General features: G+C 37.7%; 1 protein-coding gene across 4 annotated transcripts in view; it reads right to left on the bottom strand.

Moving 5' to 3' along the window:
- Positions 1–23,161, bottom strand: part of GOSR1 (golgi SNAP receptor complex member 1) — a 43,583-nt gene extending 20,422 nt beyond the window's left edge. Inside the window, exons 1-7 of one of the 4 annotated variants that reach the window (XM_080677910.1) lie at positions 23,048–23,161; positions 22,541–22,875; positions 20,128–20,248; positions 15,815–15,902; positions 15,331–15,438; positions 12,080–12,171; positions 9,337–9,411 (exon numbers count right to left, since the gene is read on the bottom strand). In XM_080677910.1, coding sequence (XP_080534036.1) covers positions 9,337–9,411; positions 12,080–12,171; positions 15,331–15,438; positions 15,815–15,902; positions 20,128–20,248; positions 22,541–22,571 — 515 coding nt within the window. In that variant the 5' untranslated portion in view covers positions 22,572–22,875; positions 23,048–23,161. The remainder of the gene's footprint in view (positions 1–9,336; positions 9,412–12,079; positions 12,172–15,330; positions 15,439–15,814; positions 15,903–20,127; positions 20,249–22,540; positions 22,876–23,047) is intronic. The other 3 variants (XM_080677911.1, XM_080677913.1, XM_080677912.1) reach the window with 3 other exon arrangements.
- Positions 23,162–26,554: the final 3,393 nt, after the last annotated feature.

Here is a 26,554-nt window from a genome sequence, read left to right as displayed (position 1 = left end):
TGTGAATTATCACTTTGTCCAGTGTATCCACCCTGTATATGCTAACCACCTGTTAGTCTCTCAGTAGCCATTTCGGTTATCAGATCGACTGTCAAGGAACCCTTATTTTACTTAATAATGGCCCCAAAGTTCAATAGTAGTAATGCTGGCAATTTGGATATGCCAAAGAGAAGGTGTGAAGTGCTTTAAGAGAAAATGAAAAAGTTCTCAACTTAATAAGGAAAGAAAATAATTGTATGCTAATATCTATGGTAAGAATAAATCTTCTGTTTGTAAAATTGTGGAGAAGGAAAAAAGAAATTCATGCTGGTTTTGCCGTTGCACTTTAAACTGAAAAAATTACAGCCACATGGTAAGTGTTTCGTTAAGATGAAAAGGGCATTAAATTCATGGGTGGAAGATATGAACAGAAAAGTTGTTCCAACTGATGGCAATGTGTTGTACCAGAAACCATTGAGCCTATACAAAGACTTCAGCAAGGCATCCCTAAAATGAGTGACCACACATAACTATATATACATTGATTTTAGAGAGGAAGGGAGGGGGAGAGAGACTGAAACATCAATGATGAGAATGACTGATCAGCTGCCTCCTGCACGCCCCACACTGAGAACTGAGCCCAGAAACCAGGTATGTGTCCTGACAGGGAATTGAACTATAACCTCCTGGTTCATAGTCAATGCTAGGCCACTGAGCCACATCAACCAGGTGACAAAACATAACTTTTATTATAGTACTAGAGGTCCGATGCACAAAATTCATACAAGAGTAGGCCTTCCTTCCCCCAGCTGCTGGCACCGGCTTCCCTCTGGCCGCCGGCAGGCACCTGGGACCTGGGCTTCCCTCGAAGCCTCGGCTTCATCGGAAAGGATGTTTGGTCTAATTAGCATATTATGCTTTTATTATTACAGATATTTTATAACTGTTCTATTTTATTAGTTATTGTTGTTAATCTCTCACTGTGCCTAATTTAGAAATTAAACTTGATTATAGGTATGTATGTATGTATAGAAAAAAACATAGTATATATAAAGTTTGGTACTATCCAAGGGCGTTTTGGAACACATCCGTCATGGATAATATATCTGGGAAGAGAAAATTCCTCACTATAGCAGAGCACCTGCAACTCAATTTTTACTGTTTAAGAAAGCCATGTACCAACTGAGGATGAATTTAATTTCACTACAGCTCCAAGTGAAGGAAAATGAGTTCTGTAGAAAAGCTCCTAACTATGTCATTCCTACTTTGTAAAATTAGACATTATCTAGTGAACATAAAAATAAGCAAAGTATGTTCAGAATAATATTAATTTTGCCATTTATTTCAATTGGCAGACAATTGCACCACGTGAGACAAATGAAGCTTTGATATGTAATTTTAAAATACTCCACAAATGGAATGATAGATATATAGTGAAATAATCGAATGCTACCAGTTCTTATAGGCTAAAAATTCAATTCTCTATTACACAAATGACCCCTGACATACATAAGGGATCTATCTGAAGATCTTTGCATATTCCCAAGTTTATGGTTACTACTACTATTACATATAGTTTCTTCCATTAACTTTCCATTTTTCTACTTAAGAGCACTGCTTTCTTAGGATCACCTCACTATCATTACCTTTATTTCTGTTTTCTCCTTGGGGTAATGTTTCACAAAGAAACAAAGTATATGTATGCATGTGTATAAACCATTTTATGGTAGTTACGAAGTAAATAACAACAAGCAGCAAATATAAAGTTAGAAGTGAGGCTGAAGTATAAGCATTGTTGTCCAGATAGGTTAGATGTACTCATTAGCCAACTGACTTCCCCAACGCCAGCTTCACAACACATAACATTCAAGTTTTGTATCTTAACTAAACTATACACCATGAACCCTTAGGGTTTGTTAATAGTTAAGAAAGCTAAAGTCCAATCTTGAATGCTGAGAGTCTACTATGTTATCCCATTCACAGATGTTATAATACAACCAGTGTTTAACTGAACCATAAGATATTTATTAAATAATATACAAGGTGGGGGCAAAAGTAGGCTTATAGTTGTTCATATGGAAAATCCTATATAATAAAAGCCTAATATGCTAAGTGTCCAATCGTCCAGTTGTTCATTCAACCAATCAAAGTGTAATATGCTAATGATATGCTAAGGTTGCTCAATCGCTCGCTATGATGTGCACTGACCACCAGGGGGCAGACAGTCAACCGGTTGACCAGTCATTATGACTTGCACTGACCACCATAGGGCAGATGCTCTGACCAGTAGGTTAGCTTGCTGCTGGGGTCTGGCCGATCGGGACTGAGCGAGACAGGCCGGACATGCCCTGGAGCCATCCCGCAGTCCCTCCCTGGCTGGCAACCTTCTGCGTCCTGCCCTGGTCCCATCGTGCACCAGTGGGGTCCCTCGGCCTGGCCTGTGCCCTCTCGCTATCTGGGACCCCTCAGGGGATGTTGGAGAGCTGGTTTCGGCCCGATCCTGCAGGCCAGGCTGAGGGACCCCACTGGTGCACAAATTCGTGCACCGGGCCTCTAGTAATATAATAATCCTATATAATAAAAGGCCAGGGACCATATGCATAACGACTGGAATGACCGCTCGACCAGTCGCCATGAGGTGCATTAACCACCTCTTGGTCCCTCCCCTCTGGCTCACGAGTGGCAGCGGGTGGGGCGGCGAGAGCAGTGGCAAGCGGCAGCGAGCTACCTGTGCACGATTTCGTGCGCTGGATGGACTTCTAGTTACTAAATAATAATACAAGAATAAACTCTGTGTTTTGCCTACTCATAACTGTAAACCTTTTACCCCACCCTGTACATACAACCATACACAAAATTTTGGGATAAAAATCACTCCTTCTAAAGGTCACTAAATTATGGTTATCATATGTCTCATTTTTAAATATGGTCATGATCTGTTAATACAATTAGAATTTCATTTCAAGAAGATTATTCTGGCATCAAATTCTATCTAAGAAATGTAAATTGATAGTGCATATACAGTAAAAGGTTTTCTCCTTTAGTGTTAGTTTTTCTTACTTTGATTACCCTCATTAAGTTCTGCTTTACATAGAATCTAGAGGCCTGGTGCACGAATTCATGCACTGGCACCCATGGGGTTCCTCGACCTGGCCTGTGGGGATCAGTGGACCTCCATGCAGTGGTAGCCTGGCCTTACCCGCCAGCTCGTCAGGCTTCAGCCAGCTGAGTTGATCACCTGCTCATCCTGCCATGCTGCGCCTACCAAGACACTCAGGTGCACAAGGGGAGTGTCCATGGGAGAGGCTCACGCCCCGAAGCTGCGCTCGCTGTCTGGTGCCCATCTGTCAGCTGAGCGGCGCTCCCACTGTGGGAGCGCACTGACCACCAGGGGGCAGCTCTTGCAGAGCGTCTGCCCCGTGGTGGTAAGTGCGCGTCATTGCTACTGGCCGGTCATCTGGTCGCTTAGGCTTTTATATATATACTAGAGGCCTGGTGCACGAAATTCGTGCACGGGGGAGGGGAGGCCCTTAGCCCAGCCTGCACCCTCTCCAATCTGGGACCCCTCAAGGGATGTCCGACTGTCCGGTGGGATCGGGCCTAAACGGGCAGTCGGACATCCCTCTCACAATCCAGGACTGCTGTCTCCCAACTGCTCGCCTGCCTGCCTTCCTGATTGCCCCTAACCGCTTCTGCCTGCCAGCCTGATCACCCCCTAACCACTCCCCTGACAGCCTGTTTGCCCCTAACTGCCCTCCCCTGCAGGCCTGGTCACCCCTAACTGCCCTCCCCTGCAGGCTTGATCACCCCCAACTGCCCTCCCTTGCAGGCCTGGTCCCTCCCAACTGCCCTCCCTTGCTGGCCATCTTGTGGTGGCCATCTTGTGTCCACATGGGGGCAGGATCTTTGGCCACATGGGGGCAGCCATCTTGTGTGTTGGAGTGATGGTCAATCTGCATATTACTCTTTTATTAGATAGGATAGAGGCCTGGTGCATGGGTGGGGGCCAGCTGGTTTGCCCTGAAGGGTGAACCGGATCAGGGTGGGGGTTCCCTTGGGGCGTGAGGCGGCCTGGGTGAGGGGCCTGTGGTGGTTTGCAGGCTGGCCACACCCCCTGGCAACCCAAGCAGAGGCCCTGGGATCTGGGGTTTATTTATCTTCTATAATTGAAACTTTGTAGCCTTAAGCAGAGGCCTGGGCCAGCCAGGGTGTGCGGAAAGCTTGGCTTCCTCCATCACCGGGGGGCAACCCTAGACTCCTGCTCTTTCCAGGCTCTGTGGCTGCCACCATTTCTGTTTGGATTTACGTATCTTCTATCATTGAAACTTTGTAGCCTTGAGTGGAGGCCTAGGCAGGCAAGGGCAGGCGGAAAGCTTGGCTTCCTCCATCGCTGGGAAAACCCAAGCCTCCCTCCTGCTCTCTGTGGCCGTAGCCATCTTGGTTGGATTTGCATATTCGCTCCTGATTGGCTGATGGGCGTGGCTGGTGGGTGTAGCAGAGTGATGGTTAATTTGTATATTACTCTTTTATTATATAGGATACATAGGATAGACAGAGGCCCAATGCACAAAATTCGTGCAAGAGTAGACCTTCCTTCCCCTGGCTGCCAGCACCAGCTTCCCTCTGGCACCGGGGATCCGGGCTTCCCTCGCAGCCCCAGCTTCATTCGGAAGGATGTCCGGTCTAATTAGCTTATTACGCTTTTATTATTATAGATGCCTCACAGGTTGCAAAGCCTTGTACATCCATTAACTTAGCAACTCTGTGAAGTAGATACTATAGAAGAGGCAGAGCAATACTGCAGAAGCAACACAATCAGAGGACCTGGGCTTGTATCTATTAGTCATGTGACCTCAGCTAAAAAATTATGAAACCAAAAGTGAAACCATTAATGTTTTTCAAATGCTACCTAAAATATTTCTTCAACTATATAACTTTGAATCACTCATATAACAAGGCTGGTTAATTAAAAAATTTCAAAATGTCAATAGTCTAAACATAGCCTAACATTGTGGTCGGCAAATTGCGGCTTGCGAGCCACATGCGGCTCTTTGGCCCCTTGAGTATGGCTCTTCCACAAAATACCACGGCCTGGGCGAGTCTATTTTGAAGAAGTGGCGTTAGAAGAAGTTTAAAAAATATGGCTCTCAAAAGAAATTTCAATCGTTGTACTGTTGATATTTGGCTCTGTTGACTAATGAGTTTGCCGACCACTGGCCTAACACATGACATTAAAAAAAAACTGTCAGCAGAAAAAAGGTAAGCCTCCAACTGAAAATATAATATTTCTTTATTCACTCATGGGCATATTTATACCTAAGTGTACAATTATAATACAAATATATGTGCAATCTCAGATGATAACTCAAGCATATCTGCTAAATAGTCAATGAAATGAAAGCAAAAAAAATTCTCAAATACCATCATTGAGCTTATATTTAAGTATACACTGCTTTATATAACAGTCTGTTATTTAAAAAGCCGTATGAAACAAATTCTTTACATTTTTAGAGTAATTTTAATTTTGTAAAATGCTAACTCGTAAGTCATTCTGCCTTAAAATTTTGTAACACAGGCAACAGCTACTATCCTATTTTAAATTTGGAAAAATAAGCAGAAAGAGGTCAGGTAATTTGATTTTCAGAAAAGGGGAAAGCAACTGGTCTTTCAAATCTAAATAGTATTATGCCACGATGGTTCCCGAATATAAGAAAAATAAAAATTTAAAGAAGCAAATCACAGGGAATGCAGTATGATATGAGACAAATATGGAAACAGGTTAGGAAATGTGGATTTAATAAGAGCTATATTATAAATAATTATGAGACCTTGGCCTATGTCCACTTTGAATCTTGTTTTCTTATCTGTAAGAGAGATGCTTACCAAAGACTTTTATTAGAATTTGATTTTTAAAATGTATTTCATGGGGAATTCATTTTGCAAAGCAAAAAAATAATTCATCACATTCCTCTTCAGTTTTCAAAATCAAATTTCACACACACATTATATATATATATATATATATATATATATATATATATATATATATATATATATATGGCATCTGGACCAATACTTTGTACATAGTACATACTCAATAAATATTTGGGGAATAAGTAAATGAATGAAACTGGTTTTCTACACTGAGGCACACATGTATATGAGTCAAAATTAATACCTTCTGCTTACTCAAACAACAAATAAATATTAAATGTCTATAACATAACAGGAACTGGGGACCCAATACTGCTAAGAACTAAACTAACCAGGTCCCTACTCCCATGAAGCTTACGATCAAGAAGTCAGATTTAAAAAAAAACCAAAACAAAACAAAAAACAACAACGAATTATTCCAGATTCTCATAAATACTATGCAAAAAAAAAAAAAAGTGCTTTGTTAAGTAATAATAAGGGAAGGTCTATTTCAGACAAGATAATTAGAAAAGGCCTCTTTGAAAAGGTGACAAGTGAGCTAAACTACAAAGACATAAATGAATAAGTTATATAAAAAACAGAGTATTCTAAACAGATAAAATATAAGCTGAGAAGAGAAAAGGTTTGTTATCTTTGGAAAAGGAAATGAACAGAGGCCAGTATGGCTGATACCTATTAAGTAAAGGACAAGAGTGATACAGGAGAAGGAATGGAAAAAAAAGAGATGAAGTTGGAGATTTAGGTAGTAGATTAACCATGCAGGGCTCTACAGAACCATAAAAAGTTTGTAATTGATTGGTGGGGGGACAGAGAAAAGAATGGGATATTAAAGTAAAAGTCCACTTCAAGAAATATCACTAGAAAAAAAAGAGTTTGCATAACTATGCTATTTCTGTGTATGGGTTGGTGTACAGTAGAGAGTGTAGTAAAGCCCAAAATCAAGTAACTAAGTTGGCTGATAACTTTCCTGGGGCCCTGTATATGTTACATTCTCTTTTCTGATAATTGACTTTGCAAGTCTACTGGCCACAGGATGGATTTATGAAAGGCTGGGCCAATCACAGTCACCCATTCTCCTGGGGCCCAGGGATAAATCCAAACAGAGCCAGAGTCCTCATATTTACAAAAGAAACTGAATTTATAATTTAAAAATTTTGCCACAATGAAAAGTCCAGGCTGAGATGGATTCACTGATAATTCTATCAAATATTTAAGGAAGAAATAATACCAAACCTGCACAAACTCCTTCAGCAAATAGAATCATTTTGATGAGGCCACTATTTCCCTCACACTAAAACCAGACAAAGACATCTCAAGAAAACTAAAGATATTCTTCACAAGCATAATGTAAAAACCTTTAATAAAATAAATCCAGCAATATATAAAAAGGATAATAAATATATAAAAATAAAGTGGGATTTGTTCTAGAAATCAAGATTTAGTATTTGAAAATAATCAACGTAATTCACCACATTGCAGCAATAAAGGAAAAAAAACAATGATCACCTTAGTAGATGCAAAAAAAGATACGAACATTTAGCAAAGAAAAGCCTAGAAGCAATGACTCCTCAATAGCAATAAGCACATCTAGCACTCACATCTTAGCTTCTGAACCACTCTCCAATAAAAATAACCAAGGTTACTTGGAGAAGTGGTTGATTCTAGAGTCGAGGAAGGGAAAACACATGACAAACCATGAAAATTTTGTGGTGCCAAATAGTAAAAGAAATGCTCAAAACAGGATAGGGCATGTCAACGACAAAAGCTAACCCAAAGTAACTTCCCATGGCCAAAGGTGGAACAATCTGAAAATAAAATAATAACAGTGCTGAATTATAACCAACAGAATAAGTATCTATGAGTCCACATTGATAAGTAATTAAATAAAATAAATAAAGGAGAAAGAACAGTGCTTCTTCATAGAATTATAATTAATAAATGTACAAGGACTGATGGAAATAGAAAATCACTAGTAGGCAAACACTACAGTAATAACTAAGGAAGAAGCAAGATTCACTAATAGATGCTATTAGTGGGAAAAGTTTGAGGAGAGCCCTAGCTGGTTTGGCTCAGTGGATAGAGTATTGGCCTGCAGACTGAAGAGTCCCAGGTTCGATTCCAGTCCAGGGCACATGCCTGGGTTGCGGGCTCGATCCCCAGTAGGGGGCATGCAGGAGGCAGCTGATCAATGATTCTCTCTCATCATGTATGTTTCTATCTCTCTCTTCCTCTCCCTTCCTCTCTGAAATCAATAAAAAAATAAAGTTTGAGGAGAAACAGAATATTTACAGTCTCAAAGCATCTTCCCCAATATTAATTAATTAATTAGTTAATTAATTGGAAATAACAGTAATTTTACAGTGAAGAAACCTGGAAGATAATACCTTAACTAACAATCTAGGCTAATATTATCAATACATGTAATGCAAAAATTCTCTTTATGGTGATCTTTATCAAATACAAATGAATGACCAAAGCTATGAATAACTATAAACTACACATACTATAGGAAAGACTGCCCCCTTGTGCCAAACAATATTAAACAGATTAAGGAAGAACACTAAAAACTATCTGACACTAGAAGTACCCAGACTTCTAAAAAGGTCTTGATCTTTCCATGTTCTGATTTCAACAGTTTATATTTAAAGCGGTAATCTTTAAACAAAAAATAAATTGAACAGTACATATTAAGCTCATGTGAGCATGTCTTTCATCAGCAAATATCAACATAATTCATAACATTTAACTATTATGAATACTAGCTGCTCAAATGCTTAGAGGCTGAGTTCACAGAGATAAATAATTTCCTGATCCTAAGTTCTATAACAATATACAGAGAAAATAAAGAAATCAGTACATATCAGAGAAAAAAATAAATGAAGCAGGGACAGAGCATGGTGACTTGCATTAAGGTGTGTGTGTGTGTGTGTGTGTGTGTAGTTTATCCAGGTTTTTAGGCATTTTCTTTTGAATTCTTAGAAAATTAAGATATTTTCTTTAGATTTGATGGATGACTAATTGCCCATTATAACGCTTCTTGACATAGGTTAAGTGGTATCAGGCCATTCAAACGTAAGTAATCAGTATTATTACCGTTATTATTACTAATAACCTATAAAAATGGACAAAATTATTAGAGGAATAGACTTGCTAAAGAAAAAATAGGCGATAAAGCACATATTTCTGGTAACAATTAAGTGATGTGAATATAGATTTTTTATATTGACAGCATATCTTTTCTAATTATTGTTGGAAGAATGCAATTCCATTTCTACTCAGCAGGGTCAACTAGAAGAATTAAATGAATTAACATTGATAAAAGCACTTATTATAATAAACACCATAAAAGTTTCTTATGTAAGCAAATGAATTACTAAGTGTGGGAAACTACAATAGTATATGCATACATTCAGTAATACCTACTTTCGAAGGTGCTCATGTTCTTTCAAAAATAGTTCAGTTCTTCTGTTGTTTACTCCAGACCCACTTTTATATGACCTAGAACAAAATAGAGAAAATTAAAGAACATTTTTGGCAGATTTAAGAACCTTTTGGCAGATATTGCAAGAAAAAAAAGATTAATGTGACTTAACTCTAGTAATACCCAAAGTGGACAAACTGAGCCTCTACATAGTTTTAAATTAACAAAATGCATATTCCTTTTCATCTCCTTCTAAAAATAAAATTTATTATAAATAAATATGAATGGCTCTAATTTACGCTTAAGAGTTTATTATTTTTCACCAAAATAATCTAATATTCTTAAACAAAAATCTTACTTTCCTTTGTCTATTATCTCCTATATTTTTATTTTCTCCAAGTGTAAAGAAAATTTGGACTACTACACAGCACATGGGATGGAAGAGCTACTGAAATGGAATGTTTTCTTCATAATGGTACATATAGTCCATCAACTGAAGCCTAAGGAACACTAAACTGAAGCTAATGATCTGTCCATTTTGGCATACTTAAGGATTTTTATCTTGGTCTTAAGCACATTCAAATTTATAAGAAAATGCCTTTTGTCACTACTATCAACACTCCTATGTTTCTGTTCTTTACTTACAATAAGTATTAAGAACTTCAAGTAAAAACTTCAAGTAAAAAATAAAAACTTCAAGTAACTGCAAACATACTGCAAGAAGACAAAAGAGGTTTGTGCTGCTAAAACTCATCTGCTGGCTGAGAGGCAGTTAATGAGCAAAACACAGCAGGAAAGAGACCACCAGGAAAAGCAGAATGGTATAACTGAACACATTGGACTTTAAAGACTGATGGTTTGGATTTAAATCTGTATAGCCAGTTAGCGACCTTAGACAAGTCTCCTAATATCTCGTTTTATAAAAGAGAATAATTGCTATAAAAACCAAAAGATTGTATGAAACCCAAAAAATGGTAATTGTCAAAAACTTGAAAATGTCATTTATTACTACTATATCTCATCTCACTAACTGTATTCTGCCTCATATTATATTAATTTGAGTAAGTGCCTAACTACCTTCTAACATCTAGAGGGCCAGGTTGGTCTTTTCATTTCTACCTTTTACTGTGACTGGCATAGTGTCTTACTCATGGACGGCAATCAGGAAATAGTTTAGATGAATAGATGAACATGTTTCTTTTATGATCATCTCTCAGGAAACAAATTATTAAAATGGGCTGTATTCTAGACATTTTCACAAACTATGAGGAAGCTAAATGCCTATATATTAAAGGCTGTTCCTGACACTGGTCCAAAATGCATTCCTTAAGAGGTATATGTAAACAGACTGTTCAGAAATTAAAAGATTTACATGTTCCTAAGAACTAAAAATATTACAAGGTTCCTAATTATGGCAAGAATGTTTACTTTTTTTACAGTCCTATATGTTACAAAAAGTATATGTCTAAAAATAAAAAACATAGGTAAAACAGAGACAAACAGTAAATTATTTTTTCAAGACAATTTCTGGAGGTAGAAACATAACTTTGATGGCTGAATAATCGCAGGTTAGAGTTTTGAACAAAGTTTTGAATGCAATGAATACTAAATTATTTCTGCTGCAAAACTATCTTACTCTTACAACAAAATAAAGAATGTTGAGGAAAATGTTTCTCAGAGTACACATGATTACATCATCTTATGATTGGTAATGTATATCACAGTTTATGAATCATAAGTAACATACTTACGAAATATAAGTATCATAAACTTATTACAAGTGAGACAATGATAGGCATCAAGAGTGTGAAGTCTTCAGCTTTAATTAGATGCTCAATAGATTCAGCCTTGTTGGCTGTGTTGAGTTGTGGAAAAAAAAAATATATCAAAAATGGCCCTGGCTGGTGCTCTCAGTGGTTAGAGCGTCGGCCCCTGGAACAAAGGGTCTTGGGCTTGATTCCCAGTCAAGGGCATGTACCTCGGTTGCAGGTTTGATTCCTGCCACCCACTGGGGCAAGTGGGGGAGGCAACAGGTCGATGTGTCCTCTTACATCAATGTTTCTCTCTCTCTTCCCCCCTTTTCCCTCCCTTTCACTCTCTCTAAAAATTAATGGAAAAAATATCCAAGGGTGATGATTAAAAAAAGAAATGTCAAAAATGTATATGAACTGCTGGAATATATTACTGAATGTGAGGTAAAGGGATGTAAGAAAAGAACAAACCTTTAACGTTATGAATTAAGATCAGCATAAAAATATTGGAATTCTTTAAATACAACTATAACTTTATATACAACTATAATTTTAGGAAAAAAACAGATATATTTCAGATTCCAGGAAAGTAAAAGCTACTTTAATAGTTTCCTGAATATATAATTGTAGGGGCAATATAGAGAGGTAGCTAGGTCATAATCAGGAAGCAAAACACAGAGAGCTTCAGTTACTGGTAATGTTATAATTCTTAAGGTGGGTGGTAGGAGATCAGAGAAAATTTTACTCACGAAGATATCATGTAAGCTGGACTTTGAATTAAGACAGGAAAGCCAAGGTTGGCAGGAGGCAATGGTAAAACTAGGGGAAGCTGGGGTTAAGACCAGGAAAGTAGACTCGGACCATACAAAGAACAGTGAAATAGACATTTAAATCTAAACCATGATTCTGCCACTCAATTTGCTGATAATCATGGATATACCCAAAATATAAATCTGAACAAACATCCTACAAAATAATATAAAAGGTAACTTACTCAATATCCTTTCGTACTGATCCCATGAGATTCTCCCTTTCCCGTATTGCCATAAAGTTTGCTTTGGTTTTATGGAATTCATGTGTATAATCCTGCAATAAATCAATATCCAGTCTCAATGTAATTATATCTTTTCATCTTACTGAGCCAGTATGTACTGTCATATTATAAACTTCTGTCAAGAAAAATACTATTTAAGAAGTCAATCTGCCAAGAGGTAAAAAAAAAAATAACATTATAATAACTTTCCTGAAGAATGACTAACTTCTTTTAAATGATGGTAGAGTAAGAGTGCTGCTAAATCACTATCCTTCGTATCTTCTCGTATCTTGTCTTATGGAACAGAGTTGTAAAGTAAAAAATAATTCTAAGATAAAATGTCTTCCAATAGCCTAGGATAAAACTTGAGGGGCTTTTTCTACTCATTAGTGCACCCAATGGGCTTATTTTAAAATTTCACCCTTTTGGAACTCCCATAGAAATTTAATTCTTAAACCAATCAGAGTGAATAACGGAACCAAGAGTAATGTAAAGAACAAAATAAGCTTTAAATACTTTCTTTTTCTACTACCATATTTAAAGCTATTAAGGAGTATTATTATTATTTTTTAAATCAGAGAAGTATAAAAAGATGAAAATCAATCCCATTTCCCAGAAAGTCCCTATTGACCCTTTAAAAAACAAAAATAATACATGAACATGGAGAGAATATTAAAAGAGCACTGAAAGAAATGAAAGTAGAAACCATCCTGCTCCACAGCTTACAACATTATCATCCCTTTATGTTAAAGAAACCATATTCTGCTGTACACCGCGTTTTGCAGTTCATAAGTTATTAAGTAATCTTTCCATATTATTAAATATAAATCTATCTATGCCTATCATAATAAAATGCCTATTGATGAACATTTTAATTGTTTTATTTGCTGTTAAAAAATGCCACAATAAACTTTCTTGTATATATATGTTATTGAATTCTCTCTCTCCCTTATTAAAGTGTATTTAAAGAGTAAATGCCTACCAGAATAATTAGATCAAAGAATCTTACATTTAAATCAGACTGCACCAATTTATGTTCCCAGCAAAATGAATGAATATCCATTTTCCTATACTCTTGCCAATAATAGGTTACATATGTTCCAATATTTGCTAATCTAACAAGTGAAAAATCCTATCTCATATTGATTTGGGAATGCAGCTATACATCTTTTTATGGCTTTGGCAATTCATTTTCTGTATATAAGTTCATATCCTTTGCCCATTTTCATATTAAACTATCTTTCTTATTTCTATTATTTCTCTGTATAGTAAGCAAATTATTTTTTATAGTTTCTGGTATTAGGTCTTGCTTAGAAAGTCCTTTACTACCCAAAATGGATAAATTCACCCTTGCTTTATTCTGAACTTTTTCTACATATAAATCTTTGATCCATCTGGAATTTATTCTGGATGGAAGAAATGAGATAGAATTTGAGGTTTGGTTCCTCCCCACCCCCCAAATTAATTAGCCAATAGTTACAGCTCTATTTATTTTATAACCTCTCTTTTTCCCATGGATTTAAAATACTACCTTTATGGTAAAACTAAATTTCCATGCATATTTGGGTCTATAAGTAAACTCAATTCAATTCCATTGGTCCCTTTCTCTCTAGAATCAAACTGTCTTAATTTTTCTAGCTTCTTCACGGTTTTTAATATCTGGTAGAACTAAGCATCCTTTACTACTTATCTTCATTTTCACATGTTTTTTCTTGGTTAATCTTGTATGCCTATGATTCCAAATAAACTGGAATCATTTTGCCAATTAAAAAAAAAAAAGGAACAAATAAATTAAAAAACCTGTTACTTTCACTGGAAATGCATTCAATTTATAGGATGATTTAGAGAGAAATCTTCCCATCCAACAGCAGAGTAAATATTTTACATTTCTCAATAGAGTTTTATGCATTCAAGTCCTATACATCTTATTACATTTATACATAAGGATGTTATAATTTCTTCCATTGTATTTTCAAACAGGTTATTGTTTGCATGAGAAAAACTACTTGCCTTTATATATTAACTAGAGGCCCAGTGCACGAAATTCGTACACTTGGGGGAGGGGGTCCTCTCAGCCTGGCCTGTGCCCTCTTGCAGTCTGGGAGCCCTTGGGGGTTTGTCCGACAGACGGCTTAGGCCCGCTCCCCGCTGTCAGTCAGACATCTTTAGCGCTGCCGCAGAGGTGGGAGAGGCTCCTGCCGCTGTGCTCGCCAGCTGTGAGCCCGGCTTCTGGGCTTCTGGCTGAGCAGCGCTCCCCCCCTGGTTGTCAGTGTGCATCATAGCAACCGGCCATTCGCCATTTGGTCTATTTGTATATTAACCTTTTATTAGATAGGATGTGATCTATCATCTCTCTGAATTTGTTCCTAATACATTTTTTTAGTTTTCTTTGGTTGTATTAGCTATATAATCTCATCACTGCCACATAATACAAATTTTATCTCTTCCTTTATCTTGTTTCTCTTTACTAATTGCACCACAAAGAACTTCCAAAACAATATTAAACATCGTGGTGATAGTGGGTATTCTTCTTCTTGTTTTTTTTTTTTTTTCTTTTCCTTTAATTGGGGATGTTTTTAGTGCTCTATTATTAAGCATGATGCTAACTTTTAATCTGAAATACACTTTTTTTTTGCATTAGGCAACTAAAGTATTCTTCTATTCATACTTTTAACAAGAGTTTTTTAAATTAGAAATGGCTGCTGAATTTTTTCAATATTAAAAAGATTTGCCCTCCTATTTTATAATATACATTAACACCCCATATATAAATATTTAAGAGTTTATTACATTTTGTTGTTACACTTTTAATATTTTCTCAAACAATATTCTAAATATAGTAAATTATTCCTCCTCCATGTTACCTTCGAAGGTTAATGAAAGTATACTCTAAACCACATTATTGCCTATGCATGATCATTGGCTATTTCACTGTTTCAGTTAGCTAGTGAGGTTTCCCATGGTTTATTTACCTACTGATGAATAGTACTCAATTTTACCAGGAAAAAGCAAGAGTTCTTAGATATCAGACATTTTCAGAATTTTATAATACCAAGAAAAAAAAAAGTAAAACAAGACAAACTTCTATAGCATGGCATTTATCCTCTCAGAAGATTTCCCCCTGCATTCTCTTAAATACATGTGCACACAATCTATTCAGGGATTAAAATAAACCCTATAACAACATAAAACTCTCAAGCCCAGAGTATTACCTGCAATATGTCTCTATGTCGCTGTAATGTATGCATCAGTGCTGCATTCAAGGAGGGGACACCTGCACTGTTGGTATATTCTGCCATTTTATCATTTACTCCTGTAAGCTAAAAAAAAAAAGAAAAAGAAGAGAAAGGGAAAAATATATATATATATATTTTAGAAAGCACTATAAGGAGATAAATTATTTGCCTGTTTGCCCTTTGGCTAACAGCAACAAATAAACAAAAAACAAGAAGCAATGCAAGTATTCAGTACTTCTACCAAGTAATACATAAAAGTTAAAAAAAAAAAACAAAAAACACAAAAAAAACTCTCAGGGGACCTGGAAATAGCTGTGATCAAAATTCAAGTGGCTTAGGAAGCATACACGTTGAATGAAAAGGTGGTGACTTCAATAAATGTCTGTGTTAATATAATCTAGTACCATATCTAACAAATGCACAATTATTAGCAAAAAAGCCATTTAACAGAAGTCCTTACCCTTGCCAAAAGCTGTTCAATCTCAATTGCCATTGTTTCAAACATTCTGTCTTGGCTTGATCCATTTAAAAGAGGTGTTGTGTCAGAGCTAAAGAGAAGTTCAAATAAAGAGAATCCATTACTTAAAACGAATCTTTTAAAACATACTTAAAATAATAAGGTAATTATTCTTAAAGAGGTCAAGTATAATCCCTAAGCCATTCTTTCTGTTTCTTAAGAAACTAATTTTTTTAAAAGAAAAAAAAAAAACCACACACCTTTTTATTTGGAAATAATTTTAAATGTACAAAAATTTGAAAAATTAAAACAGTACCATGAGAAGAAAACCCACATAGATTTATCTTATCCCATTTGCTTTATCACTTGCTCTCTCTCTCTCTCTGAATCATATCATGGTTTTTTACCTTTAAATTTTTTAGGGTGTATATTCTAAGAATCAAGATACTCTCTTACATCACTACAGTATAGTTGTCAACTTCATAAGTTTATACTGGTACATTTTTATTTAACCTGCTGTCAGTTGTCCCAATAGAGTCATTTATACCTTTCTTCCCTTCCAGTTTAGGAGTCAATCTAGGGTCAGCTATTGTATTTAGTTGTCATGTCTCCATAGCTCTTTAATCTGGAACATTTCAACAGTCGTTCTGGGGGGCATTTTATGCATTAACATTTGTTTTTTAAAATAGAAAAGTTCCTCATTTTTGTTCATTTGATATTTCCTTGTGAGTAGACTGAGGTTATGCATTCTCTGCCAGAATACTGCATAGGCAATATTATAGTCCTTTTAGAGTATTACATCTAGAAGTGTAATTTATATGCAGAAAAATACAAGAATCACAAGAGTATAGCTTGATGCCTTTTTTTGTATATTCATATACCCATATAACCAACAAGATAAAAATCGAGAATAGTTCCATCGACTCAAGAAGTTTTCTTGTGCCTCTTCCCAGTCAATAGCCACCACAAGGAAACCATTATTCTTTCTTCTATCTCTAATAGATTAGTTTTTCATGTTTACAGATTTTTAAGATTGATTTTTAGAGAGAGAAGGAGGGAAAGAGAAACTGATGTGAGAGAAGAATTGACAGGTTGCCTCCTGTACATGCCCCAACTGGATCAAGCCCGCAACCTAGGTACAGCATGTGCCTTGACCAGGAATCAAACCTTTTCTGGTGTAGGGGATGCTGCTCCTAACAACTGGCCATGGCTCTAGCTCTTTATTATGTGTCAAAGCCAATCCAAGGTTCTGTAGTTGTATCTTAAAATGTGCCTGGACAAAAATTCTCTATATACTACTAACACAAATCCTCCCCTACAAGACATATGAAAAAGAAAAATTGGTAAATGAATGTAAGCTCTATGAGAAGGGAAAATGTCTCATTCATCTATATATCTAGCTCCTAAAATTCTGCTTGGCACATGGTAGGTTATTAATGGATACTTGTTGAATGAATGAGGAGGCAAATCTCCACATTCACCATTCTCAGGAGAATATGTGAGTCCAGGGAAATGGTCAAAAACTCATTCTCCACAATACTAAAATTCACTTAAATTTAATTCATTTTATAGGTATGTGATGATTCATAGGCCAATAAGTTCTCCAAATACAGAAACTAAAAAATTACTCATCACTGAGTTTATTCATCATGACATGCTTTCAACCTGAGCAACAAACAAAACACTTCAGAATGCAATTTGAAAAGGAAAAAAAAAAAAAGAATGCAGAGTGGATCTTGATCCTCATGGCCTTAAGTTTCTTATCGAAGGGGACAGTTAGGCTGACGTAATTCCACAAAGATGGTCCCAGTTTTGTTGCAGAATTTCTCCAGGAATGTTTTCAAGATAGTTTTTCCTTTAAAGGAGTCACAAAAGTATTAAGTTCATGAAGCATAGAAAACATAGAAAAAGTAGCATGTAATTTTATCTCTTAACTATTGGGAGTTTTAAAATTACTAGTATATAATCACTGGCATAGCCAAGTGGGAGACTTAAATTCAGGAAATATGCTTAATATATACAAAAGAACATTCCTCATTCTTTTACTTGCTAAGTAAAGGTGAGTCCAAAGCAGTGCAGTGCAATTAAAGCTATGTGTGACATGCCAATAGCTTATTTTTCGATCCTATAGTCAATATGGCCCTGCTATCTTTAATTCTTTAATAATATGCCCTATTAAAAAGAAACAACAAGGGGAATATGGGGGACATCTGTAACAGTGTCAACAATTATATATATATATATATATATGTATATATATGTATATATATATACACACACACACATATATATATATGTGTGTGTATATATATGTAAAATTAAAAAGGAAGCAACAGTTTGGCTATAGTGCTGGAATGAGTCTTTTGTTGGAATGTGCATAGAAAGTTTTAGAGAGTGGGCTCTGGAGATAGAAAGACCTGGGTTCAAATCCAAGGTCAGTTTTTATTATTAGTTGAGAAAAATATCGCACCCATGACCAATCCTCACAAAAGTATGTAAAATAGAGAAGATAACAACTAACAACTCTGCTACCTGCAATTTCACTGGGAGATACATAAAAACATTTTTATAGATAAAAAATGTTCCCAGCAATATTTTTAAAAAATTAAATATATTTTTATTGATATCAGAGAGGAAGGGAGAGGGAGAGAAAGATAGAAACATCAATGATAAGAGAGAATCATTGATTGGTTGCCTCCTGCACATCCCACACTGGGGATGGAGCCCACAACCCAGGCATGTGCCCTGACTGGGAATCAAACCCTGACCTCCAGGTTCATAGGTCGATGATCAACCACTGAGCCACTGCGGCTGGGCCCCAGCAGTCTTTATATAAAGCTCTTAGAATAGTAGCTGACACATGATAAACACTCTGTGTCAGCTATTAAAATTATTATTAATTAGCAAAAGTTGGAAACAATGTCCATCTACAGAATAAATTATGATACAATAACATAATGTAATAATATATACCAAGTTAAATGTATTCATAGCTTAATCTCAAAGATAATGTTAAACCAAAAAGCAAGTTGCAAAATAAGTTTAATAGGATATTATGAATTGTTTAGGAATACAAACAAATACCATAAAATATATATGGAGATTATGAGGATGAAAAAAATGGATGCCATCAGGGGCTTAAATGAATTGGTAAAGATTATTTCTTAAAGTGGGAGATAAGAACATGAGAATCCAATATATTATTCTTTACACTTTTCTACATACATGTCTGAAATAGTTCCTAATATTTTTGAAACAAGTGAATGGCCTAAAGTGAGCAAAAGATTCAAAGTTAAGAATACATTTTCCAATAGAACTATCATAAGAACATGAAAACACTAATTTAAAAAGATATATGCACCCCTATATTATTGCAGCATTATTTACAGTAGCCTAGGTATGGAAATAATCTAAGTATCCATCAATGAATGAATGGACTCGGCCATGAAAAAGATGAACTACTGCTATTTGTGACAACACGGATGGACCTTGAGGATATTATGCTAAGTTAAGTAAGACAGACTGAAAAGGGCAAAAACCATATGATTTCACTCATATATGAAATACAAAAAAGAAACAAACTAGCAAACAAAATAAACTCATAGATACAGACAAAAGATGGGCAGTTATCAAAGGGAAAGGAGAATAGGAGGAGGGCAAACATGGGTAAAGGGGGTCAAATGTAAGGTGACACATGGAAACTAGGCTTTTGGTAGTGAACACACTACAGTGCACACAGATGTCCAATTGCGATGTTGTACACCTGCAGCTTATATGTTATTAACCAATGTTACCTTAATTAAAAAAAAACACAGTTTCTATACATTCAATATAGTAGTATACTGGTTTCTCATAAAAGAACCAAGATTAAAAATAGCTTAGATGATTAATAGGGAGGATACACACTGCATTAGATTCATTCTAAAATGCCAGAATAGCAGTATATGCACTTGGCATGTAGGTAGTTCCTCACATCCATTTAGCAATCAGAAGATATAATAATACAATATGGACAAATCAACCACATTTTCTTAAACTGATTGACCTAGAAATTTATTTCTGACACTAGCTCATTCGTAAGCTTTAGCATTTTCCTACTGACATTGTCACAATCTTTGCCTAAGAATCCCAAATAAATACTAGTTTCAAGAATTAAGAATTTTTATAAATCACTAAAAACAAAACAAACAATAACATAAAAATAAAATACCAAAAATTCACCAATAGAACAAATTACAGTTATATTTTAGTTTATTTTTTAATGCTTTAAAAAACATTATACAGTTTAAGGCATAAGAGAGAGAATCTGGTAGTACCTATACCTGTCGCGTCTTCCATCTCGGGCACTGCTGTGACTGTAACTCGTACACAATTTACTGAAGGAAACTAGTTTCAGGTCAAGTTCATTTTCCAGCTGTCGAGCCTGTTTCCTGAGATCTTTAACAAAATTATAAAAGCAATTCAGACACAAAAAGTACATCAGTAGACATAAAATTCACAAAGCTATTCTGAAGAAAACAAACTATGAAAATGATCATATATTGATCTAGGTTCAATAAAAAAAAAAAGTTTTAAAAGGAAGAAACCAAAGATGGACCCAGCAAAGCAAACTGTCACTTATTTTAAACTTCAGGTGGGGCAAAATGGCAGGAGGGAGACACAAATTTTCGGCTTTATCCAAAAGACAACTAGACAACAAATGTTGTTCTAACATCCCTGAAATTATTTATATAGCAACAAATAAATTTTGTAAGTCAGGGGAAAACAAAAGAAAACACAAATCACAAAGAAACTAAATAACGGTTTATGGCCAACGTTATATTAACTTACCATTTAACTTTATAAAAAAGAAACCATCAATGTTTTTGACAGAGATTTTCCTATCTCTTTATATCCCAAAACTTTATTAGGCTCATGAAATTCTTAATAGTAGAATGACTTAAGTGATTGAGCATAAAGAACAATATAATCATTGACAAAGATGTAAACAATTGTCTTTCAATAAGCTTACTCAAATTTGGAGAGGCTGAAATTAACAATGACAATGAGCTACTAACAAGGTCAAGTGTAAGTATAACAAAACTAACAGTATAAGTTTTAATACAACAGAAACAAACAAGCAAGCAGAGAAATTGGTTTGGCATCTAAGTGGTTGAGTGAGAGAAGCAGCAGTCCCAACACCCCCATCCAGTTATAAGTAACCTCATTCATGGTGAAGTGGAGGTCAAAAGGAAAAGGGCTGGAACATAGGAAGAATCGTGTAAGGACCTCCTCTTTCAGTACACAGGAATACAAAATATTATTTCAATATACTTATCAGCAACCAGAAGTAGGGAGCAGTGTAATACAGTGGAGCATATTTTCCCAGAAACTGAAACTCAGTTTGAACCTCAGCTCAGCCTACAAGTTCTGAGATTCTGAGAACTGGCTCTAAGGTTTATTGACAATCTACTTAACCTGTAAGCCTCCGCTTTTTGTTTTTTAAACCCCTATCTTCAGGGGTTTTCTGTGCATTAGAAATCCTGTATTTAAAGCACCTGGCACAGAGTAGGTTGTCAATAACAAGCTGCTATACTTACGACAGCATAGTGCTTCACAAAACTACATCCCGATGACGAGTATTAAAGATACCAATAGCCACTTCTACATAAATCAAAAATATTTCCGAGCTAGTACACACATTTCAAATACGTTTTAAACGATCAGCCCACCTCTCTCTAATTAGTCACTGTCTTCTCCGGTAGAAAACATCAAGGAAGAGCATTTTGAAAGTACGACAGGCAAGTATGCATGAACTTAGAATTAAGTATCTTAGACCCAGTGGCTGACAGTGACAATCCTGCTATCTGTGGTGGCTTCCAGAGGCTTCAGGGGGGTAGCAAAAGGAAATAGGTTAAAAGGAAAAAATAATTCAGAGAGCAGTCTCTATGTTGCAGTAAAGTAAACACTTGAAAGAAAAAAGTGAGCCTTCTCTGTGTTACCATCACTGTCCAGAAAATGACTTTTACACGAGTCCACTTTAATCCGACCACATTTTCAAGAATCAAAGAAACGTACTTGTCAAATCACAAGATAATTTTTTGTTTGTTTGTAGAAAAGTTATCACAAATGCAATAGTTACAATTCACGCTGGTTCTCCCAACTTTCTCTGTTTAACAAAACGGATCTTGGAGGGGATGGGTCAAGTTATTTCCTCCGCCAACAAACGGACTCGACCTCCAAGTCCCAGCCCGAAGCAGCCAAGGGGACTCAGGAGGAGACATTCCGCTCATACAACTTCCCCCTCGATGGACCGGACCGACAAGTTCCTCCTTTCTCTTTTCCTACCCAACTGTCTAAGGCGCCGACTCCTCGGTCTCCCGGCCTCGGGATATCCTCGCCCAACACTCGTTTCTTTTCAGATCTCAGCGTTCATACTAAAGCCCTTGGTCCAGGGTCCGCGACGCTCTCAGCCTCGCTCTCCTCCGGCTACCCAGACCCGTCTTCCTCTTCATCCCTGCTCAGCACTCCGGGTGGGACCCCTGCCCAGGCCCCGCCGCCTTGCGGGTCAGCCCCCTGCCCCAGGCGGTTCCTTCTCAGCCCCGAGGCCCTGAGGCTCCCACTGGACGCCCTGCTCCTCCGCTCGGCCGTACGGAGGCCAGTCTCTTTCCTCTGCTGCCATCCCCAACACCCGTCCTCTCTCAGCCCCCCTGCCCCCAGGCGAGATCTAGCCGGAGGCCTCGCCCTTACCTTCCCAGTAATTGCTGGTTCCTGCCGCCATCTTTGTTGTCCGACGTCAGTCGGGAGACGAGAGTAAAGGCGCTGCGGGCCAGAGAGTCACCTCCGCGCCTTCTTCCGCCCTGGCGCCAGGGCCGATGGGATACGTGAGCTTCCACAGACACCGCCACCTGGCGGTCCATTGATCACTTGACACCCTTCGAGAAGCGCGACTGAAAAATCTCAAGCTTGGCGCCTGACACTCCTGTTTTTCTGATGCTCATATCCGTTCTCTGCGCTCCAAGGTTTCATCATCGCATCATCGCCCTCTGCTCGGTCCACCCCCTCTCTCAGCAGGACCTACCTGTCTGAGAAGAAAGCCATCCTCAGACACAGTTCCCTTCTCGCAATGTACATCTTCAGCTGGCCTCTTTCCCTTCCCAGAGCCAGAGGCCCTTTTCTTCCCAAGACCAATCTCTTCATCCTACCTGCCCCCCGCCCCCTCCCCCCGCCGTGCTCCTTTATCCCGGGACCTCTGACCTTCGTGCCCTTCTGCACGGGTCGCCTTTTCCTCGGTCCGCAGTAGTTCCAGTCCCAGCCCTCTTTCCTTTCCAGCCACCGAATCTAGAAAGTGCGTGCTAACTGCCTCCCTGTGCGTCATCCTGACCCCTCAAGCTGTTAACAGCTGCTGTCCAAACCCGCCCTTTATAGATACACAAACACAGTCTGCTTGGGTCCGCATTTTACCAGCTCCAGCGACATGCAGGAACCTTACGTGCGGTAAGGCATTGAAATCACACTTGTCCCTTTACCCACTCCCATCTAAACTGGCCTTTAACATTTCCTCTACATTCATTGAGAACTACATCAGACGTTATAATGTTTGTTTCAACTGTCAGACATAATTTTAAAATATTTTTATTATTGATTTCAGAGAGGAAGAAAGAGGGAGAGAGAGAGAGAAACACCCTGAACCCTCAACCTGGGCATGTGCCTGACCAGAACTGAACCGGGACCTTCTGGTTCATAGGTCAAAGCTCAACCACTGAGCCATGCCAGCCAGACCAACTTAATTTATAAAATTAAAAAGGACAAAGAAAGAAAGCGTACCGTGTTTACCCAGATTTTACTCTTTCCATTTTTCTTTCCTCCTTCCTGATGGTCCAAGATTTCTTCTTATAATTTTCTTTCTGCTTCAGGAACTTCCTTTAGCCATTTTTTAAAGAGTAGGCCAGCTGGAGACAAATTCTGTTAGTTTTTCTTCATCTGAGAACGTCTTGATTTCCCCTTCATTGCTGAAAGACGCCGTTGCCAGAAAGAGAATCTGGGGCTGACAATTTCTTTTTTCAGCACTTGATAAATGTGACAATTCCTCCTGGCGTCTACAGTTTCTGGTGAAAAATTGGCTGTTTTAGATGTTTTTTCTACTATAGGTGAGGCATCTTTCCTTTTGCACTGCTTTCAAAACTTTTGTTAATCCTCGCCCAACCAGATTTTTTCCATTGATTTTTAGAAGGAGGGAGGAAGATGGAAAAAGAGAGAGGGAGAGAAACATCAATGTGAGAGAGACACATCGATTGGTTGCCTTCTGCACACACCCCGATTAGAACTGGGGATCAAACCTGCAACCCAGGTATGTGCCCTCATTGGGGAATCACACCCAAGACCCTTTGGTTCACAGGCCAACTCTAACCATTGAGCACGCCAGCCAGGGCTGCTTTCAAAACATTTTACTAGTACTTTGGAAATAAAAAGAGCAGGCAGACAGCTCTGGTGGGTGGTGGTGGGGTTTAATGAGGGGGTTGTGGAAGGACTGAGCAAAAAGCAAAGAAAGAGAGAACTCACTCATGGACAATAGTGTTGTTATTGTGGGGTGGGAGAGTTGATGGGGGAGGTGGAAGAGAGCATAGAGGACATAAATGGTGATGGCAAAAAGTTAAATTAATTTTTTTTTAAAGTTTACCAATCCCCATATCAGGTTTGGGGTTGAATATAATGAGGAAATCTAAACTATTATGGAATGTTATTTCCTTCTAAATAGCTATTTTTATTCTACTTGCTAAAACACATATGGCAATAAAGGTTGATTTCCATCCTTTGGGGGAAAAACTTATTTTTCTTTAGTTTTCAGAAGGTTGACTGTGATGTGTCTTAGTGTAGATTTCTTTGGTTTTATCCTGCTTGGGGTTTGCTCAGCTTCTTGAATCTTAGATTTATGTTTTGCCAAATTTGGGGAAATTTCAGCCATTATTTCTTCTAATACTTATTCTGCCCCACACTCTTTCCTCTCTTCTCCTGGAACTCCAATGACATGAATGCTAGATCTTTTGTTAAAGTCTTACATATCTCTGAGGGTCTACTAATTTTTTTCTATTTTCTGTTGTTCATATTGGATCATTTGTACAGTTTTGTCCTCAGGCTCACACAGGGATGCCTTTCCTCTGTCCCCTCTATTCTGCTGTTGAGCCTATTCACTGAGTTTTTTAAATTATTGTGTTTTTCAGCCCTGGCCTGTTTGGCTCAGTGGATAGAGCGTCAGACTATCCAGGTTTGATTCTGGTCACATGCCGGGGTGCAGGCTCAATCCCCAGTAGGAGGCGTGCAGGAGGCAGCTGATCAATGATTCTCTCTCATCATTGATGTTTCTATCGCTCTCTTCCTCTCCTTTCCTTTCTGAAATCAATAAAAATATTTTTAAAAATTATTGTATTTTTCAGATCTAAAATTTCCATTTGGTTCCTCATTATATCATCTGTTTCTTTGCTGAGACTATCATTTTTTCAAAGTCTATTTATAATTGCTCATTAAAATATTTTTATTATATCCTAGTCAGATAATTCCAACATCTGTGGCATCATGATGTTGGCATCCGTTGATTGCCTTTTTTCATTCAAATGGCAATTTTCTGGGTTCTTGGTATAATGAGTGATTTTAAAGAGTGTATCCTAGATATTTTAGGTATTATAAGACTCTGCATCTTATTTAGATCTCCATTTAAGCAGGACTTCTATGACAGTGTGCTCGCAGGGGAGGTGGGGACCTTCCTTGTTCCTGCCAGGGGGAGTGGAAGTTCAGGCTCTCCCTTGGCCTCTGGATACCTTGTAACTGCTCCCCACGTGGCCTCCACCGACCCCATGGCGGCCTCATTACGGCTGCGCTGTGCATGGTGGAAGTCTCGGCTCCTCTCTGGGCCTTCTCTGACACCACCCAGCAGGTGGGGAGGGTGCCTTCATTACAGCCAGGTGGGCATGGAGTGTAGGCTTCCCACTCAGCCTTTGCTGGCAGTGGGTAGAGACAGGACTCCGTTTTTTTTCTGAGCATTTGGCTGGAGTAGTGCAGTTATTGTCTAAAACTATTCTGTCTTGGTAGGCTGCCTCTTTCCTGGTTCTTTGGCCAAGGAAGTCTTTTCTTTGGGCTTCCCCCCCTCCCCCCCCCCCTCCCCCCCGCCTATACCCTTTGACGTTTCTGGGTTGCCAGTTTCTCTAGTACCCATTATGGGATATGAGGCAACACCCATTATGGGATTTATAAGGCAGAAAGATAACCCAGGGAACGCACCACTGTGTTGTTTCTTGTTCTGCCTTCTTCTTCCACCATTCTGAGATTTATTGTTTTATATATAATGCACAAGGGTTTTTTTTTTGTTTGTTTTTGCTGTGCTTAGTGGAAGAGAAATACGTACATCTACTCCATTTTGTACAGAACCAAAAGCCTCCACTTTTTAAGTTTTAATTCTTTGCTAAAATTCTTCATCTTGCCTTCTACTTTCTTGTATTCATCACCATTATTTTAACGTTTCTGACTGAAATGAAAAAGTCCGTGACTCCCATGGGACTATTCCGATTTTTTCTTGATTTTTCAGTATTTGATATTGTCTTTTGATAATAAAAGTAACTTTTGATTGGATGCTGCATATTATAGGTTAGCATGTGTACCAATCATTTGAGGCTTCAGATGACATCTTCTTCCTCCAGAGACAGTTTACCGCTACTTCTTGCAGAAGGTAGGGGCACATCAGCTTACTCCAGTAAGGGGTGGGACCAAGAC

The sequence above is a fragment of the Plecotus auritus genome (genome assembly GCF_963455305.1).
Source record: "Plecotus auritus genome assembly, chromosome: 7".
Lineage (NCBI taxonomy): Eukaryota > Metazoa > Chordata > Mammalia > Chiroptera > Vespertilionidae > Plecotus > Plecotus auritus.
Note: the sequence above shows the minus strand (reverse complement) of the source record. Positions and strands in the feature narration are given on the sequence as shown.